Consider the following 20,796-nt stretch of genomic DNA (forward strand, 5'->3'; position numbering starts at 1 on the left):
CAGGGAAAAAACCCAAATTAGAACATTAGATGTTGGAAGCTTCATTGAAGACAAATAAGGGTTATATTCAACCAGTAAAAATACAAATACCATCTATATAGATAAAGCATGCCTAAGAAGTCAAACACAAGCAATTTTCCATATGAGCTATTATAATAGCACATTCTACATAGTAAACTATCTTTTAATTTAATATTAGAAGATACAACTCCTTCAACATAACGTCATTGACAAATAAACATTGGCTGTTTAATTCAGCAGTGTCTAAAGCCCCCTATATTTTCTTGGCTATGGTTATGTGGTATATGTTATACATTTCATATTTTTAGGTTACTAGATATACTAATAGATTCATTAGATTCTACTCTGTGGCCTGTTTTGAATGCTGGCTTTCAGATTTCACAAGAGTTCCAGTCACGCACCAAGAGGTCTTTGGAGATTCCATCCATCTTCTGTCAGTTGGCCTCCCAGTCTCTCTACGGGAACATCTTTGTGGGCTACTTTCGTATGATGAAATAAACGTTGCTATTGAATCATCAATCACTCCATGAATATTTGTCTTCCACATTCAAACCAGTGTGCGTCAGTACATAAACTTTTTTATCTATGAGCTATAACAATAGCACATGCTTCCTTGTAAAACACTCCTAATATATTACAGCCTATCGTAGCGGGCTATACCGGAATTAAAGGCCCGTTCCAGCCGAAGATGAGGGCCTTTAACAAGGAAGCAGCACTTTGATGGCTGATCATTCCGCTACAGCGGGCTATAAGACTATTAGAACGTTCTGTCCCATAACGAAAGAATGTCTTAATTACAAAAACAAATGCCTACTGAAGACCGAGAAGGTTCAGAGCACAGCTCTGAACACTGTTTCATAGCTGATGCTGTGAATGTTCAATAGTTAACAACCGTGTGCGGGGACATGGCTGTTAACTGTTGAACATTCACAGCAATAGTTTTGAAAGAAGGCTGAAGTCAGCCCCTGGTTTTCCCTGGGTTCTGCTAAAACTGCTTATCCTCACTCAGTCGAGCCAGGAGCCGAGCAGAATTTCCTCCTCACTCCTTTTGAGGCTTCAGTGACACTGTCAGCTACTAGAGGAGAGACGGGAGAAGGCACCAGTGTTCCCTGCTGCACAGGTAATGTCTTTCGTTTTCCCCTACCCAAACTAAATATTTTGGAGAGGGACAGGAAAGAGAGAAGTAGAGGCTGTGTATTAGGACATTGTAATGTTGAGAGCAATGGGAAAATATTAGGTTTTATCGGCCACTGCTGCTCCCTATCTTCATTGGAGACACCAGCATTCTAATGTTCTAATAGAAGTTAAACCACTTTCAACATGAAGTCATTGTCAAATAATCTGCTGGCTGCTTTATTCAGTAGCGTCCAGTGCATCCTAAATTTTCTTTGTACATCTCCTTTGCGCTGACTTAGACCACTCTATTTAAAGCTAGGGAAAAGAAAGTCATCCTTGGAAAATAACTCAAAAAATGTTATGTTTGCTTAAGTCTGGTAGCTGCATGAATCCAGTGTGCTTAAGTGCAACATTCATCACATTAGTCAGTCACTGGTTTATTAAGAAAATCCTAAGAAATTCTGTTATAGGAAATTTTGACATTGCTGTTTCAATGGTGCAGAAGTGAAATTACTCCACTCAGCAATTGGTTTCCTATTTTCATTTGAGCAGCTGTGTTTTTTGTTTGCTTTAGGCATTTTTCCAACTGGTAAAACACTAGAATCTGATGAATCCTCACAAAACTTTCTTCACCCCTAGCTCCTTCCTGAAAACATTTTTGTGTGATCCTTCAAGCAGGGCCCACAAAAAGGTGGCCCAAAACGTCACTTTCCTATGTTGATGGGACATTTTGGGAAGTGATACAGAACAAATGGTGAAAGGAATGACACAACATTTGCAGAAAGTTTGAACTTTACTCAGAAATTGTGCTTTTTGTGATTTGGAGGAAAATCTGTTTAGCCATTTTCAAGAAATATGCTTTTAAAAAGGTGCTCAGGGTGGGCTAAATGTTAGAAAAACGTGAGTTAAAGTTGTCCACGCTTTTTAACTTGCACAATTGCACAAAGGTGTTCTTGTGACCCGCATACTTCAATTTCATTGTGGATTTCATGGTAGCCAAGATGGTGTTCACAACTTTATCAGGGAGGCACAATGACTCTCGTTGACACTGCTCAATCTCTACGCATTCACCGCAGTGTCTGGGGATTGGGATGGAGGACCTGACCACCTTACGGCAAGAGCAGATCCATCATAAGCAGAGGAACAAGAGGCTGGCAAACAATGAAAGCAAAGAGATCAATGTAGAAGGTCACCCTCAAATGATAAGGATCAACTGAGCCCGTTACTCCAACACCGAATGAAGATCATTTGCCATGAGCAGAATTGGAGGAAAAGTGTATAACAGGACATAAAGCAGAGGAACCTGAATGGAGGGAGGGTTGAGAGGGGCACAGAGAATGCTAGCCCAGTTTGGTGCCATCTCTGGCCTTACGGTTAATTGGAGGAAGTCTAGTCTGTACCCCATGATGCCTAATGCGCACCTGCCACCTGATCTTGGTCTCCTGAAATGGGAGCCCAGCTGCCTACAATACTTGGGAGTTAAAATATATCATGAGCAGCCAGAGCTATTAGAGGGAAATGTGGGTAGAGCAATCAGATCAGTGAAGTCGGCAATGGAATTTTGGAGCACATTGCCGCTCTCAGTGGCAGGGCGGGTGGCAGTCCAGAAGATGGTGGCACTCCCGTGCCTTCTGTACTACTCTGGAACCCTGCAGGTGTGGATCCCTGAGCAATGTTCAAAGATCTTGACTCACTCGTCACGTCGTTCATATGGGGATCAGGGCGCAAAAGAGTAGAGCTGACTTCACTGCAGCGTCCAACAACAGAAGGGGGACTGGCGGCCCCGGATTTTGAGGGGTATTACATTGCCACCCAGCTGTACTGGATGATCCACAGGTTAGCGGCAAGTCGCAACCCTGAACGGGAACAATACCCTACCGTACCAAACGCTGCAAACCTAGCAGAGATTTTCCTAAGCGCCCGACGGAACGCATCAGACGATACTATGGAGACCAAAGTGGTGGTACGTTGTTGGACTCGAGACCTGCGACGGGTGGGAGTCAAGATCCCCTACTCCCCAGACATACCGATCATAATGCTGAGATGGTTGCCACAGGGAGCTTATTGGGCGGGGTTAGAAGATTGGGAAGCAGCAGGACTGACAAAGATGGGAGATCTCTATCAGGATTCTGAGCTACTCCCGTTCGAAGAACCTCAGGCTGCATATGATCTACCGGGAGGCCACTTCCTTAGGCATGCAGCCCTTACCAGGAGGATTAGGCAACACTGGGGTGGAGGAGGTACAGAACCGTGAGCCCTGGCGAGATGTAGGTATGTAGCACTCTCAGCAGGGAGAATCAAGATAGTCTCCTGCCTCTATAAGGAAATGAGGCAAGATATTCAGAAGCCCCTAGAGTGCTTGCGATTACAATGGAGGATTGGGCAAACAGATCCCAGAGGTAGAATGGAACAAGATTCTGGAGAGAATCCCGAAAGTGTCCAGAAACGCGCAATTCAAACTGAATAATTTTAGCACACTGCATAGGGAATATTTGACAACGTCCCGCATTGGACGATACTTTGGCATAGACGCCGCAGCATGTCCAAGATGCTGCAAGAGGGAGTTGCATATCAGTCACATGTTCTGGAGCTGCCCCATATTGCAGACCTTCTGGGAAGAGATCAGACAAGTTATAGGAGACCTTATAGATAAGGAACTCCCGCACACCCCAAAACATTTCCTATTGGGGTGGTTCCCACACATGGCCAAAAACAAAACGAGACTGAAATTTCAGGACCTGGCCTATATCTTGGCCAAAAGAGAGATATTTAGAAACTGGAAGGCACCGGGGGAGCCTAGAATTCTTTCCTGGAAAAGAGAGTTGGAGAAATGGGCGGGGGTGGAAGGCAGACTGCTACTTAGAGAGGCTAACTGAGGGATAGGGAAGATAGACAGGGCCAGAGCACGGGAGAATCTAGTCACTGAACTTGCAGCGGGTGGGCAAGACAATGATGAGGTGGGATCCCCACCACCGGGAAATCCTGAGGAGGAACAGAATAGACGAGAGCACCAAGAACAAGGCTGACAAGGGAAGTAAGACACCAAGATAATTACTGACAACTAAGAACCCACGAATACTCAGAGTTCAGGCTGTGCATGACACATGAGCGCAACTCAAGGGGGAAGGTGGGATGGTTTTGCTGGGATTCATATTAATAAGTGTACAGAGATTGCTAATGACATGCCCGATGTTATAGACTGGAAGTAAATAGGGCATATGACTGTAACTAAGTTACTTGCAAATCAATCAAATTTGTTTGTAACAAAAAAAAAAAAGCAGAGGAACCTGAAGGCATCCTCCAGGGAACAATTCGGAGGGATGACACTTACTGTTCTAGCCGGGGGGAAGAGATACATGCACGGCATGAACAATCTGGATTACCTCTGTTAACTTTGCAGTGTAGTTTGTAGTTCCAACTCAGGGTCCTCTAATGAAAACCGACACAACGTCAACTCACACTGAATCAGCATGCCATATGCACCGCTAACAATAAATTCCCAGTTTCTGCACCCACTGGTGCAGCCATGCTTGTGCCGGCATGTTGACAGGAGGTGAGAGAGTGCTTGCGCGTCCCAGTAATTCCAGCGTCCAAGCTAGGTCTAGCAGTGTTTTCCATGCCCCCATTCTTTCTAGCTGTCCCAAAGCGCGATGTCGTCTGCCTCGCCTTATGTTATTTGGTGCTGGTGTTTAGGGTAAATGCCTTCTGGTCTCCGCTGCCCCACTGCCGTTGCCCATTAAAAACTCTTAGACACAGCCCACCTAAGTTCTTAAACTTGCTAAACCGAGCTAAGCCGTGTTGGATCGAGGCTTGGCTGCTGCAGGCACCTGTTTGTGCCTGGTCAAGCGTTCTCTGCCTCATTGCTTCTTTTGGGAGTGGAGTCTCTCGACAGTGAGGAGATGTAGGGGTCGGGAGAATTGTGGGAGAGCCGGCACTGGTGCGCTGAGGAGGTCACTAATGAGGTTGTTTTATAAAGCAACAAGGCAGATTCTACGAGAAGAAGGTCAGTAAAAGGGTACATGCAAGACACTATGTGAGGTGTGGCGCACAGTGGTGCTTATTAGGAGGAGCTTTGGGCTGTTGGAGGATGTGCGAGTGGGGGCGGAGGGGGGTTGTGGTGTAGAAGGGAGTTGAAGGGGATTCGGAGTGTTTTCGGATACCCATACAATCCCCAGTTCTAGAGTTAAAAGGGCTGCTGGGTCTGTAGTGATGACTGGTTGGCATTCTGGTTGGCCTGATCACGATTTATCTGCCCCTTCACATGATTGGCACCGGCCCGTGTCTACTTCTCCATGCTTATCTGTGCTCTTACCTAGCGCCTTGGATCTTCTCCCACAAAGCTGATTTGGCATGAAAGCTAGGTCACAAAAGACAACGGTGAAAAAACTCACTAAGCTACCAATGCCGGCACCTATGTCAACAGGGAATCGCGTGAAAAGAGCAATTACATCTTTTGCAGTTTCGGGTTCCTCCGCTCTTCCCAGTTTCCCCACTCATTCCACTCTTTCACAGTCAGGTTCTTAAAACCAGGGTGGGAATGTGAAAAAGCAAGATCTAAGGACTGTTTTCGGAAGGGGGTCACTCCTTCAGTGAATTTTGAATCAACATGCTCAATATGCTCAACAAATGTAACTCTGATTGAATGAAGCTGCCGGGATCTTTGACGCAGGACTGAATGCAGGATCTTTCTTGGTCTCTTCTTCACAATTTGAAATTGTCAACTGGGTCTACATTTAGTACCATACCAGAAAATATGCATTCATTCGTCTAAGACTTGAAGTGGACCACAATTGGAATCATCTGGAGCATTTGAGGACTTGGATAATAAGGTAAAATCTCAAACTTAGATTCGGTTATTTTCAGAAACTTGGGAGGGAATTATTCGTTTTCAAATTTATCAAATTAGTCAAGCCTGTTAAATGAGTTGGCAAATGTGGCGAAGGTTCCATCTAAAGAAATAGCATTTAACACTTCTAATACTTCCATTACATCTCGAAGGAAATACATAATCTAACAAACTGTTCAGGAGATAGTCATTCCCCTGATCTAGCTAGATCTACAGGCAATGAGGGCAATTGCAACAACCATGACTAAAATGGCTGACACGATGGATAGTCGAACAGCCAGCTGTACTGAACAAATAATTTTTGTTGAAGGACATAAATAACGAGCGTCACACAGTGTGTAACCTTCAGGAGAATGACATTAAAAAAATGCTTGGAAAAGCCGGAATTTTTTACCTTTCGAACTCGAGGAGTCTAGATGATATAGTCAGCCTATTACGATTGATACCAGAAAAACTTCCAAATCTTGATGCTTCACAATTTGTCCAAATTGAAACCCAAACCAGTTGCAGAAGTCAAGCAGTGAATTGGAGATGTGATGAACAAAAGGGCTCAATGTCAATCTAATCATTCAAAGATTTCTAACCCTCACAATCAACCGGTTACCAATCATCATCAAATTGAGAGGGATGATTCATCTGAGGCTGAGCCACTAACCACTGATCCAGATTGTATGGAATTTGCAACTATCCACCCAGCATATGTGACTGAGGAGTACTTTAGACCATATATTAGCAAATGTTACCTAAATAAATTAAGGAAATTGAACAAAAAAAACATGTGAATTCATTTAACATTCAGCATCTCATATTAATAATAAATCCAAAGTAAATTCAAATTCCCTTTATTTTGGATTAGCCATAAAAGCACATAAAATCAAACAGTTGCAAATTCATGTCATAAAAACCAACAATGGACACATATAAAGTATGTTTGTTTCCAAAATGTTATCAAAGAGATGAGGCTTCTGCAAATAAGGATCCTGCATCTAGTATAGATGTGAAGCCTGGAAATAACACAGATGACAATGTCGGTGGGATTAGTGAATCTACTGAAACAGTGAAGTCAGTCATTGTAATACCCACTCTTAGTAGTAATAAAGTTGCTCCAAGTATAGCATCCCAGGAGGTCTCCACCTTGAACCATCCTAATAATAAAGATCATTGGGACGATGTATCTACAACAATTGCCAAGACTATCGCAGATGAGTTTTCATCTTTAGCAGATGTCCTATCTGGTGCACTTTCTAATAAAGGTACGAACACTAATCAATTGGTATCAAGAGCTCAGTGGTACCCTAAACAGATACAAATAGTTGGCGAAAGCAAAGAAAGAAATGATGAAGCCAAAGGAGGACAGGACAAACTACTAGAAGTCTTGGCAAGTCGTTTTTCGGCACCGCTCTGTATTTCAAGTTTAAAATCATCCTCTACTGCAACTTTGACTAACAATGCTGCAACCCTGGGCTTTATTCCGAAGGGCTGCATGATATTTTGAATCATCAAATCATTTTGGAGTTACTACACTATTTCCAAGAATTAACAGATATTTATTCTACAGGTTTGTTAAGTGTTCGATTCATCCAAGATGTTAGTACTCAAAATGAGTCCACGGGAGCAATATGGGTTAATTAATTATTTATACAAAAAATACTGGAAAAAGAGTCTTAGTGAGCATCGTGTGATATTATATTATCAAAACCAGTAAAATCAAAATATCTGTCTATATTACAAGAGAGACTCGTACATTACAGGCCTATTAATAAAATACGCCATCTGCAGATCTTACAAAATTGCCCCGTTTGGAGAGGAAGAGGTTAGTTAGACAAACTACCTGGAGGAACGCAACAGCTGCAGACTTGTTGACATTACAGAAATATCGATATGTTCATTATACAATGGAGTCGTACTCCAGAATAAAACAAGAATATTTGGTTTCTAATTTGAATCCAGGATGCAAATTTAAATAAATGAGATTTTGTTTTTTGTTGATACCAATAGCTCAAATTGAGGGGTTTTGGAACACTGACTGTTTATACTCAAAGGCTGTCACTTGTGTAATTATAAAGAGGAGTCGCTTGAGCACATTTGTTTGTGTCCCAGTCTACTAGACATGGGGAAGTAATACTTGAAAAATGCACTTAATTTAATTAACTGTAGATATGTCAAAGAGTCTGTTGCCAATTGTTTATCAATAACAGATTGTCAATTTATTGGGAAATTAACTAAAAGTTGAAATTATGTTTATTGTGGTCTTAAGAAAGTCTAGTAGTTCTCATTGAATATTTGCAGATATATTTGTTATTTGAATGTATTTACTTTAGTGATGAATATTTTAATATATTTTATACAATAAAGACATTCATTCATTCATTCACTGGCACAAGTGAATCACCTGCCAGCACAGGCTCCATGATCCCACACTGTCATAAAATGGATGGTGGTGGTTCTGTTGTCTGAAAGATGGCAGGAAGAATATTTTTATGGCAAGATCGATGGCTAACAGCTCCAGCATATTTATGTGCAAACACTGCTCTGAGGACTAAAGGCCTCACTCCACTATTTCATATAGGTGGATGCCACAGTACAGCAAGAAGGAATCTGCGACCATGGTAGTCTGTGTCTGTAGAGAGCTGAAAGGACGAGCTGACACAAGATTTACTGAGTCCAGTGGCTACCTTATTGCTAGTTCCACTGTTGTCACAGCCACCACTTGAGGACCATGACACATTATATGGCTTGTGGAATGAAAATGCTGTACGAGGCCAAGGAGCTACTAGGAAGATTTTGACCTGGTCGTTCCTGATCTTCTTTAGAATTCTGGACAGGACAGCCAGTGGCGGTAAGGCATAAAGGAGCCCTAAGCTTCACTCAAGGTGGAATAAGTCTTCGAGAGAGCCTCCTTGGGGACTCCAACACGCAAAAATGCTGACATTGCGCGTTCTCAGCTGTGGCAAAAAAAAAATCAAGCCAGCATTCACCTCTGCGCCACCTCCGGATGCGAACGTCATCCATAGTCTGCTAAGTGTTGATAGCCAAGTTTGTCCACCCTGGCATTTAGAGATCCTGTCAGATGATTCACCACTAATGATCTCGCCATGTAGTTCATCACCAGACAAATGCCCTAGCAGTCCAGCTACTCCCAGAGGCATAGAAACTCTTAGCATAGGACCCAAGACAGTAGCCCGCCCTGTTTGTTGCAGCACCTCATCATGGTGATGCTCCTGCACTAGCCTTCCTCTGATGACAGGCATTATGGCCTTCAACACCAAGTGAATCACCCTCAACCCCAACAAACTGATGTGGAATTGAAGAGGCCTCTGACCTCCCCCCCCCCCCTTTCCCAGATGGCCTTCCCAACCCAGAAGCGATGCATCTGTCACCACAGTCAAATCTGGGTGAGGAAAAAGAAGGGCCTACCACTGACCTAACTGTGGTCCAACAGCTAACTCTGCAGGTTGTTTGCAGGCTTCACTGAAATCTGGATTCAATTCAACTTTGGGTCCCACTGCAGAGCCCACATATGCCATCTGGCATGTTTCCAAAGAGGGATGCAGGAATTCAACTATCCCTGTAGCCCCAGAGTAATCCTGCACTGAATTCCAGGACAGGGGCTAAAACTGCTCTGGGAAAAGGCACAAAACCGTACCACATACAGAATGGTTTAGATGAAAGGGAGCAACTGCGAAGGAGGCAGGTGCAACTTTGGCACATTGTTAGTAAACCACAATGCTGGTTTGCCATGGTCTGGAGGTGGCTGACAACTCCTTGTGGCGAGGTAGTCATTGTGGTGAAGACTGGTACCCCCGATCTCCAAAGGTGCGGCACTGTGACCACTGGCGTATTTGAGTTAACACCTGTGGGGGACTTGTAAGGCCAAAAGTAAGCACTGCAAACTGAAAACGGTCCTGGCCCGCAGTGAACCATTGGTACAACTTGTGGGCCTGCAGGATAGGGTTATGGAAACAAGCATCTGGAATCTCCAATGCCACCATCCTGGCTGTGGGATCTAGGACAGACAGGACGTGGGCTAGTGTGAGAGTCTTGAATTTGCCCTTCTGTAGGAAGGTGTTGAGAGGATGGAGATCTAAAATGGGAAGAAGGAAGTAGCAGAAGTAACACCATCCTCCTATTTTCAATGCCAGAAGCCCTCTCTTTGGCCACAAGGGCCTGCACTTCCTGCTGCAAGGTGTAGAGGTAGTTCTCTGTCAGCTACCATAATGGTGATAGAAGGTATGTTGGGTTGAAAAGAAATGAGAAGATGCAGCCCAATGTACAATTTGGATGACTCACTTGTCTGAGGTGATGACTTGTCACTCCAGGAAGAAATATGGGATATGGCCTCTGACAGGGCTGTTAGGTGCTGGAAAGGACACACTAAAGTGGGTTTGCTGCTGCGGTTGCTGGGAGGGCAGGGAACTGGGTCAACTTGGCTACGAAAAGTCTGGAAGGCCTGCTGGGCTGCCAGATAGACCCAAGGAACGTGTTGTGGCCCTATCGCCTTAAATCGTTCTAGGGATGAATCCACTATTTCACCAAAAAGGTGAGAGCTATCGAACAGCATGTCCTTTAAGGGTGCCCAGACATCTCCAGAGAAGCCCATAGTCCTCATTCAGATGTGGCACCGAATCATCACACTCCTAAAAATCACCTTACCTAGCAGTCCGTCATGTCCAAGCCAGAGTAACCCACACATTTACCTGCAAATGGCATGTCCTTTACAGATGACTGGACATCTCTGAAGAAGCTGCATCACGGCCATCTCGAATAGCTTGGGTCAGGGATGTTCTAAGATCTTTTGGTACTGCTGGTAAAACATGGGCCACAGTGTCCAATAGGGCATGAGAGTAGCGGCCTAGAAGACAGCTGGAGTTTATAGATTGCAGAGTAAAGGTTGTGGATAAAAAAATATATTTACCAAATGTTTATATCCTTTTATACTCACAATCGGGTGTGGTGGTGGGAAAGCATTGAGATTAATCTCACTTGTGGGTGCCTGCATCACCAAACTACCTGATGCGGGATATTGAGCAAGAAAGTCAGGGTCACCTGGTGCCAGTCAATGGCGCCGAACGACCTGCCAATTGACTGGCAGCCCCGAAAATGGTTTCGCCCAGGTGCCTAAAAGGGTATCTGTGAGGGATTTGTTGAATGAAAAAATTGGTTCTGTAGGTGCTTGCCTAGGCTGGAGGACATCTGTCAGAACATATGTCTTCACCTCCACAGTGCGGAGTTGTACATCTAGTTCTTCTGCTGCCCTCCACATAACTACAGTGAAGGAAACACTTCCTTCCATGGTTCGGCTGACAGGAGAAACAAGCCCAGTGTATGGAGAAGTATCCAGGCCCCTGGTGTTTTGTAGTTAATCATTAAAAATGTCCTAATCATACACTGGGATAAAATGACCCCCTCATCAAAAGTGTTATCTGAGTCAGTGCCACAAAGATTGTACATAGTATGAGACCTAACGTGTGGTAAAGGCAAATTACAAAAATAACATGCCCTCTGGTGGACTCAGAGCTCACACCCTGTTGATGTTGTGATGGATTATGCTCGGAGTCTGAGAGCACAATAGATTGCAAATCATCCTCTGGATTTGATGGTGTCAGCAATGATGATGATTCAAAGGGAACTCGTGCAGAAGTTGGAGCCGAAATCTGCGCCAGAGTGGGTGCTGAACCAGAGGTGGGTTCAAGGAGCACAGATAGTGCAGAGGAAGGAACTACCAGTGAAAGTCTGACTGGAGGTCCGTGCAGATCCTTGAGGCCCAAAGGCACACCAGATTGAACAGATAAAGTGCCACAAATATTCAGCACAGCTTCCATAAAGGCCTGCACTTGATGAGATGTCGGGCACTGACTAAGTAACTCAGGGTGCACTGGGACTAGACTCCGAATTGGCCTCAATAGAGATCGGGAGTGAGATTAGAAGGCACGTTGACGATCTTGAATCCTCTATGGAGTTCAAGAGTGTCAGGAAGGGGCCGACTCCTGCATGATTTTTATGCTTCTTTTTATACTTACCTAAAGACTTTGATCGCAAAAATTATTTCCTGCAGGAACAACTTCAGGAACGGGATCTTTCTTTTGACTTTGACGGAGTCTTCTGATGTTTGGTGACATACCGGTTCGCCTTACGGACTCAGACAGCCTTCAAACTAATCTGGGCACAGTCATCACAGGCCTTGGAATCGTGCTCTCTCTCTAGCCAGCAAAGGCATACTTCTTGAGGGTCTGTGACAGATATCTATTTGCAACAGTCCCTGCAACAGTTTGAACCCTGTTGTCTTAGGGTTGATATTGTCCCTTGCACAATGGTAAAACTTAGCTGAAAAGATCAAGATGTATCTCTGGATCTGCTTCAGAATGATAGAAAGAAAAGAACTGATATGGACAGGCTTGGGTGGGGATTACATACCGTTACATCCATCACTCCACTGTCCCCAACACTGCACCAATAAATAGAAGTTTAAATGAAAGAATCGGGTAGGACTTCAACACATTATAGTGACCTTCAACGATGTCAAGAGAGCAGCCATAGTCTGGAGGTGTTCCACGACTGACTGTGCCAAGCCTGTATTCAGCATCCAGGCATCAAAATACAGGGACTTTCAAACTCCACAATTGGGCAGCGACCACTGTAATCACTTTTGTAAATCATAGAGGAGTGCTGGTGAGACCAAAGTGAAGCAAGTTAAACTGAAAATGCATCTGAACCTCACTGAACAACCGATAACACCTGCAGGACTGCTATATGAAAATGCATGTCCTGCGAGTCCAACAATACCATCCAATGACACGGGTCCAGAACATGCAAAATCTGAGCCAACATGGGCATTTTTAATTTGTACTTCCGCTAGAAGACATTTAAGAGTCAAAGGTATAGTTAAGGTCTGAGGCTTCATCCTTTTTTGAGACAAGGAAAAAGCAAGACTAACAATCCTCACTGCTTTCTGAGTCCGATACATGTTTGATGGCACCCATGGAACAGCAACAGGCAGATCTCCTGTAGTAGGATGGACAGATGGTCCTTAAAAATATTTGTGTGTGGAAGGGATTGTGATGAGGAGGACATAGTAGCTTTAAAAAAATCTGTAAAACCCATCTGCAGGATCGCAAATCAGGAGGAAATCTTGAACTGTATCCCCTACTGATTGGGCATGCGTCACTAAGGACAAACTAAAATGGTTTAAAGGCCATTGTACCAGGAGAGGAGAGGTTGGAAGGCTGATGCTCCTGCTGACCAAATGCTGCCTGCTAGACCAGTCTCCACAACCTCAAAACTGGCTGGGAAGTCTGTCTGTGTCTATATGTTGGCCCTCAGAAAAAAACTCTAAACATCCGAAATTGATGGGGTTAACAACCTAAATAAATGCACTGCATCTCTGCTGTCTCTAAGGAATTCCAAAGCATAGCTCACCATTAGGGTGGCCTGACCGTCAGTGGAGAATTCAGTGGACCTTATCCAGGCTTATCTATTGGTACCCACCCCCTTCTAGGCAATCCGGGGTACTCCGGCCTGCACTGATAACATACTTGTCTTCATCTTGGCCATTACATATCATAGGTGCAAAAGATATACATGGGCACTATTTATTATGTTTGTCAGTTTTAACAATACAGGTATCATAGCCCATTTCTTTCAATGTCACTAATCTAGCCATTCAAGGTACTTGAAAGGTACTAAGGTACAAACAATACATGCACATATTCTTATTGTGTATGTGAACATATGTTACAGATTTTTTAAAGAACTCCCTGCCATACATTCAACGATATACTACATACACCCATGAACAGGGTCAGAACAGGTCTGGAAGATTAAAACTGCATAACCCTTTATAGCGCAGTAATTCACAGATTCAGACTAATACTTATTTACCTACCAGGTAAGGTTTCGGATTAGATACGGTTTGGTTTACTTGCCAAATACTTAAAAATCCTTCCCCATCAGCAACACCACACTGGAAAAGAAACAAAAAACCGATGTTATTGTTATGACTACAAGCAAAAAAAGTTAATTCAGTGCTACAGAGCACAGCCATTTCAATAATTGTGAATTCTACTGAAAACCTTAAGACCTACAACTACATGTGCAACATTATATAATATACAGTTTTAACAGTCAGTCTCTTTCCTTACATTATGTACTCAGTAGCAACCCTCAAGTTAACTTCTCTAAACGCCAATAAGCTACATTTCCCTTGCACAGAGGGTGAAAAGTAACAAAACACCGTTCAGCATCAATCATCAGGCTTCCTCCATTATAAACTCACTCCCAGACACCTGCTCCTCTTTTTTTCTCTGCTCAGCGCAAAGCTGAGTGCTGTTTTTTCTAACTTAAATGTATTAAGTGGTTAGTGCCACATGTACTCGGATGATTATCTGCAATGTCGAGTGAAAAACCTTTAATTATAGTGGCCAGGTCTGCCTACACATCACTCCTGCAGTGAGCAGATTAGAAATGGGTTGGCCGCCCACCCCCCAATAATCAATAAATGAAATCCTGCACCTCACCAGACAGTGTGGATGGTAACATCAGAGAGTCTGGCCCGAACTAAAATTGACAAGGTACTGAGGTGGTGTAGGTAACTGGGTTACTGAGGGTGGTGAAACCCTACTCAAGCAGCAACCACATCGCTGTCAGGGTAAAAATAGAAGAAAACCCCTAATAAACCAGCGCTTAATCCTCTGGTAGTTTGGCACAAAAGCACCGAGACTTAATTTAGAGGCAATGTGTAAAATATTTATACAGCACTTCAAACAGTAATAAAGTGAAAACACAACATATGAAAAATACCACACTAATTAAAAAAAAAAACAAGAGTAAAATCTAATAAATTATTGGACACCACCAACAAAATAGCCAATCACTTGAATCGGAAATATGCAATTCCCAAGGTTTAAGTAAAAAATAGTGCCTAGAAGCACAAAGCGCCAACTGTGGTTATCGGGTCGCACCGGACTGGGTCAAAGTCACAGGTTCAGGACAACCGCGATGGAGCATGGGCTGGATATAGGGACCATGTTAGGCCAGGTGAACAAAGTAACTTAAATCCTAGTGGCGGACTGTTGCAAGATTCTGGCATCGAGGATGCATTGTACAGCGATGGTTTTGAGGAACTGCGAGGCTTTGATGTGAGGTCCAGCATTGTCACTGAGGATGCAGTCGATAAGGGGCATGTAAGGCAAAGGCCTGTATCAGGGATTCTTCATGCTGCAGCAATTCCAAAGCAGAGCTGTGAGGCGATGTGTCATGCTGTGTCAGTTCAGACCACAGCTGGGCTGGCAGAGTACCTTCAGGCCTGCTTCCAATGGTCCATAACTAGGGCTGCACCATTTGGGGAGACTAAATGGAGTTGGCAAGATTCACAGCAGACTGAGTCCAGGTACTGGATTCAAGGTGGCTGGAGCCTTTTCTCTCCCTGAGGCTTGATCTGCTGGCCAAGCCAACTAGACCTTGAAGTCACTCTGGTGATCCTGGGATCAAGGTGCAGGTCCAGTCCTTTCAGTCAGATATCAGAGCAACAGAGTAGATCTCCTTCTTGTAGAGCAGCACAGCAGTCCTTCTGAGTCTTCCACACGTCCAGAGGTGTACTGAAGAGTTACGTCTGTCACTTCACCATTTATACCAGGTACCTTCTTTGAATTAGGAGATGGTTTCACAGAATTCCCTTTGAAGTCCTTGAAATGTCCTGCCTCCGTTGCTCTGACTTCATGAACAATACAGTGGGGCTGTGCCCAGGTCCGCCCCCCACAGCCTTATCCTGCCAGTTGATGGTCCAGCCAGGCACACCTAATCCCTTTATTGTGTATCTGTTTGAGAGGAATAAACAAAGTCCAACTGCCAACTACACCCAGTCATGTAACACAGGAACAGGCCAGAAATAGTTAGGGAAGGAAAATGCCAACTTGCTAAAAGTGGCATTTTCCAAGTTGTAACAAAAAATCCAACTTTCCCATTAAAGAGAGCTTTTAATTAAAATTCTTTAGACAAGAAATCAACATTCCTACCTGCTCAAAATTGAAAGTTATCACTTGTTAAATGTACTGGGATAACCCAATGGTGCCCTATGTGAGAGGTAGGCCTTTCAGTAGTGAAGAACAAGTTACTTATCTTCGGTAACGATATATCTGTAAGAAACATAGGTTAGTCAAAGATTGCCTACCTTAGAATTACTCCCAGGCGTCAGACTGGATCGGGAAAGTTTTTTCGACAGCAGTACCTCTATGCGTTGGAAGGTGGCGTTGGGCAGCTCCGCGTCTGCCGTTGGCATTGTGATGACTTTGCGGTAGCTACTTAGACGCCGCCCTCGCGGGCTGACGTCAGTTCTGTACACGCCTTTCCGCGCCAGAAACACAGAGCCATGCAAGACACTGACCACTGGTGCACAAAACTAGGGCTCTGAAAGGGATTCCCTGACCCTAGAAGTAAGTTCGCAGAATGGGGAGGATGAATGGGGCGGTAAAGAATCTAGAACTAATCTATGTTTCTTACAGATAAATCGTTACCGAAGGTAAGTAACTTGTTCATCTGAAAGAAACATGTTAGTTATAGATTCTTTACCTTAGAATAGATACCCCAGCAATACCAACCCTGGAGGTGGGTCTGCGAACCAAGATCACACCAGAAAGTCCTGGAGAAGAGACAAGCCAAAGAAGCTGTTTCTCACCACTTGACTGTCAAGGCAGTAGTGTTTCGTGAATGCGTGCAACGATGCCCACATAGCTGCCTGACAGAAGTCATTTAGAGGAACTCCTTGTCCCAAAGCAGTAGTTGCTGCCATCGCCCTGGTGGAATGCGCGCGCAGCCCCACTCGAGGCTCCTTCTAAGCCAGAGAATAGCAGGCTTTGATACACAAAACGACACATCGGGAGATAGTCCGCTTGTGTACGGCCCGACCTTTCTTGGTGCCCACGTAGCCAACAAAGAGCTGGTCATCCACCCGGAACTGTTTGCTGCTATCCTGATAAAAGGAAAGCACACGTTTTGGGTCCAGACGTTGGAGCCTCTCTTCCTCTTTCGAAGGAAGCGGAGGCGAAAAGAAGGTGGGCAAAGTGATGGTCTGCCCGATGTGAAAGGCAGTGACAACCTTGGGAAGGAAGGATGGAAGAGTCCTGAGAACTACCTTGCCCGGATGGACAGACAGGAAAGGAGGCTTGGATGAAAAAGCCTGGAGCTCACTCACTCTTCTGGCAGATGTGATGGCTACCAGGAATGCAGTTTTAAGCGTCAGAAGCCTCATAGGACAGTTGTGAAGCGGCTCAAAGGGAGCGCACATTAAATAGGTTAAGACTAGATTCAAGTCCCACTGAGGCATAACAAAGGGAATAGGAGGAAAGAGATGAGTTATGCCTTTCAAGAAACGATTAGCAAACGGGGACTTGAAAAGATGAGGCTGATCTGGAAGCCGAAGGAAGGCAGAGTTGGCCGTGAGATAGCCCTTGATAGCGCCCAGAGCAGAGCCCTGCTGGGCCAAAGAAAGGAGAAACGAGAGAACCTCAGAAAGAGGGTCAGAAAGGGGATCCTCAGCCTTTGCTGTGCACCATGCCACAAATTTGTTCCATCTGCAAGCGTATACCGTCTTAGTGGAGGGACGCCTGGCTGCAAGATTATATCACAAACTTCGGGAGGCAGGTCAAAAGATGTCAACTGCCAATGCTCAATCTCCATGCAAGGAGGTGGAGGCTGGACAGGTTTGGGTGGAGGACCGTCCCCTGTTGCTGCGACAGTAGATCCTCCTGAAGAGACAAACGAGTCGGAGGATCGATGGCCATGTTGAGCAGCATGTGGATACCAGACTTTTCCTGCCCAATCCGGAGCCACAAGGATGACTTGGGCCCGGTAGCGCCTTTTCTTCAGCTCTCTGGGCAGAAGTGGTATAGGCAGAAAGGCGTACAACAGACTGCAACTCCACTTGCGATGAAAAGCATAGCCTAGGGAGTGCCACCTTGGAAATTCCAACACCCAGAATTGCTTACTTTGCACTTCCTCTTCTGTGGCGAATAGATCTAACCAAGGCTCTCCCCACTGTTGAAAGAGACCTTGCCCCACCTCCGAGTGAAGACGCCATTTATTCGTGATCCATCTTGCACCTGCGGCTGAGTTCGTCCGTCCTGGCATTCAGTGAACCTGCCAGGTGTTGAACCACCAGGGATATGCCCTGATGTTCGAGCCATGTCCAGAGGCAGAAGGCCCCCTGACATAGGGTCCACGACCCCACCCCGCCTTGTTTGTTGCAGTACCACATGGCGGTGGTGTTGTCGGTGAACACCTGCACTACCCTTCCTCGGACAGAGGGAAAGAATGCCTTCAGTGCAAGACGGATCGCCCGAAGCTCCAGAAGGTTGATGTGGAGCTCGGACTCCGCCGGAGACAAGAGGCCTCTGATCTCCGCCTCTCCCATGTGGTCTCCCATCCCAGAAGGGATGTGTCTGTCACCACTGTGTGATCTTTTGTCATGACCTTCCCTCACACTCAAACATACTAACGTTAACGATATCCAGGTATTCCCAAGCCAGTTCTGTGTTGAGCGCCGTGCAAGCAAGGAAGACGCCGAATTTGCCGATTTGCCAACTTTTGTCTCTGCGGGGGTCCGGGCACTCAAGAGTGGCTGAGTGCAGCAGTTTCGCCCCCCACAATGCTCCTGTCAATACTGCTGTTGGGAGAAGCGCGACGCATGGATCTAGCGTCGGGAGTGGTTGAGGAGTAGCTGAGAGTCTTTGGGCTGACAAACTGCAAGTTTAAGCAGCAGTATGCAGTGAGCAGCAAGCGGAGCCTGCGACGCCGAAGAAAGAAGGACGCAGGCGGGCTAAGGGGTCCAGTGGGGCGCTGCCCGCTACCCACGCTGAGCTGGTGTTTCAGTGCTGCCCGCCACCCGCTGCCACCCAGGAGTGGGCGCGAGACTGACCGCGAACTTGCCAGACCTGCAGACTGCAGGGAGGTGGGTGCAGCTGTGGTGCGGGCGGTGTGGTCTTGGCTTGCTTCAATTCTGCCCCACCCGACCGTCCTGCTCACCTCGCCCTGCTCTGGCGCGTTCTGGTGCATCAAAGCTGCTGTAAACAGCCGAAAGCTGTAGAAGCTGTGAGAAGGACCAGCAGTGCGAAAACCGGCACCAGCTCCAATCACAGTGAGTGTGCCTACCAGACCCCTATCAGACCCCTTGCAGCAGGGGGGGGGGGGGAACAGAGGGGGCTTTCTACCCAGCGCCCTCACAAGTAAATCAGTGAGTCAGTGAACCAGTGATCCAGCGATCTAGTGATCCAGTGCACTAGTGTACCTGTGTACTAGCAACCAGCAGCCAGCCTTCCCCCATTTGAGAACTAGGAGGGGGGGCTTTGAGCACTCCATCTGCAGCATCCACAGCCTGGAACTTGTGTCCTTCACTCCACCCTACTATTCCACATATTTCACCCTCCATTCTGCTCTTCTAAAAACACCCTTCGCTAACCTTCTTACAACATCGCTTTATAGCTTCACAACAAGTCCTCAAAACAACTACCTTCATATTCCCAATTGCAGAACCTCAGTACTTGCAGTATCTTGATTACGCTACCAGCTTCACCACAGCTTCCAATAGACTCTCCTTGGAAGCTACCACAGCCCTCACCCAGCTGCCCTAAATCGATCCGAACAGTCTAAAGGATCATTGGACCACAGGGCCATAGGACAAAGGGCAAAGGACAAACCGATTGAATTGACTGAACGAAGCAAACGTCGGAGTTAGGGCAAGGAATCATGCGATCAGGCAGAATAAGAAAAGGCCCAACAAAGCCAAAACCAAGACCGCAATCCAAATCAACTAAACGGAAGAGCGAGGGCAGGGGGGCCATAGGGGCAGCAGCCCACAAGATAAAATGAGAAAAACTTGATGAGATACAAACCAGTTGTCAATGCAGGCAGTCGCTGGTAGAGGGTAGGTGCTAATGAGCCGGCACCCGACACAACCCCAATAAGGTGCCGGCGTCCAGCGCATACTGGCCTGGGGAAGCTCTTCCCTTGAACGTGAGGGTACTCCTCCATTTTGGGCATATCTACAGTCCTAGATTCTGACCACACAGTAGGGAATACAGGCCCAGAGATACCTTTCTCGCATGCGGGTTACCATCCTCACTTCGGAACCCCAATTTTACATGCACTTTACCTACTATCTCACTGTTAGGTCCTGAAGAAATGCCACAGATCACGAAGACATACCAGGCGTGAAACAGGTCGACCTTTTTATAGTTACTCGGGCACATCAAGCCTTACAGTAACCCAATGACCTTCGGGTTTTTTAGTCTACCAGGGGTACCACGTCATTAATATTTCTTTCTGTGGATACTCCTAGGCAGTTTTATTTTTAGTATTTTTCACTACACGCACTTCACTACCCCCACTCCTGGATCCACCCCACACACCCACACTCACCTAACAGCTTTTCTCTTAAAAGATCTCTGCAAAAGTGACCCTTCAGGGGACCCGTCGGGCATTGCAGCGCCGACCCGACGAGGAGCAAAAGCCCAATGATGAAGCATGACATCCTTCGGGGTGTGTGAGGGCTACTAAGAGGCTGGATTTTGCCCTCAACTTCAGGATTGGATCCTTGATACCGGGGATGTACTTCTGCCTCTCTCCATTTCATCTTCCTCTCACTATCTACTCTACTCCTAATCTTTCCTTTTGATGAGGGGGTGACATTTTGCACCCCGATCTCGGAACAGTGTCCCCTGTGATTTAACGATACACAAACCAGCCCAATGGAAGATAAAACAAACAGTCCCCTTGAGCAGCTCGCATCCCACTGTATATAACAGTAGCGACTTCTTGCCCCAGGA

The 20,796-nt window shown here is 45.7% G+C and overlaps 1 protein-coding gene across 3 annotated transcripts in view; it reads right to left on the reverse strand.

The window, feature by feature from the left end:
* The window catches only part of DMXL2 (Dmx like 2), a 2,034,639-nt gene that overhangs the window by 152,371 nt on the left and 1,861,472 nt on the right, over nt 1-20,796 (reverse strand). For all 3 annotated transcript variants that reach the window (XM_085644194.1, XM_085644192.1, XM_085644193.1), the window contains one exon: nt 13,866-13,943. In XM_085644194.1, the coding sequence (XP_085500320.1) occupies nt 13,866-13,943 (78 nt within the window). The remainder of the gene's footprint in view (nt 1-13,865; nt 13,944-20,796) is intronic.

This window comes from Triturus cristatus, chromosome 3_1, assembly GCF_964204655.1.
Source record: "Triturus cristatus chromosome 3_1, aTriCri1.1, whole genome shotgun sequence".
Classification (NCBI taxonomy): domain Eukaryota; kingdom Metazoa; phylum Chordata; class Amphibia; order Caudata; family Salamandridae; genus Triturus; species Triturus cristatus.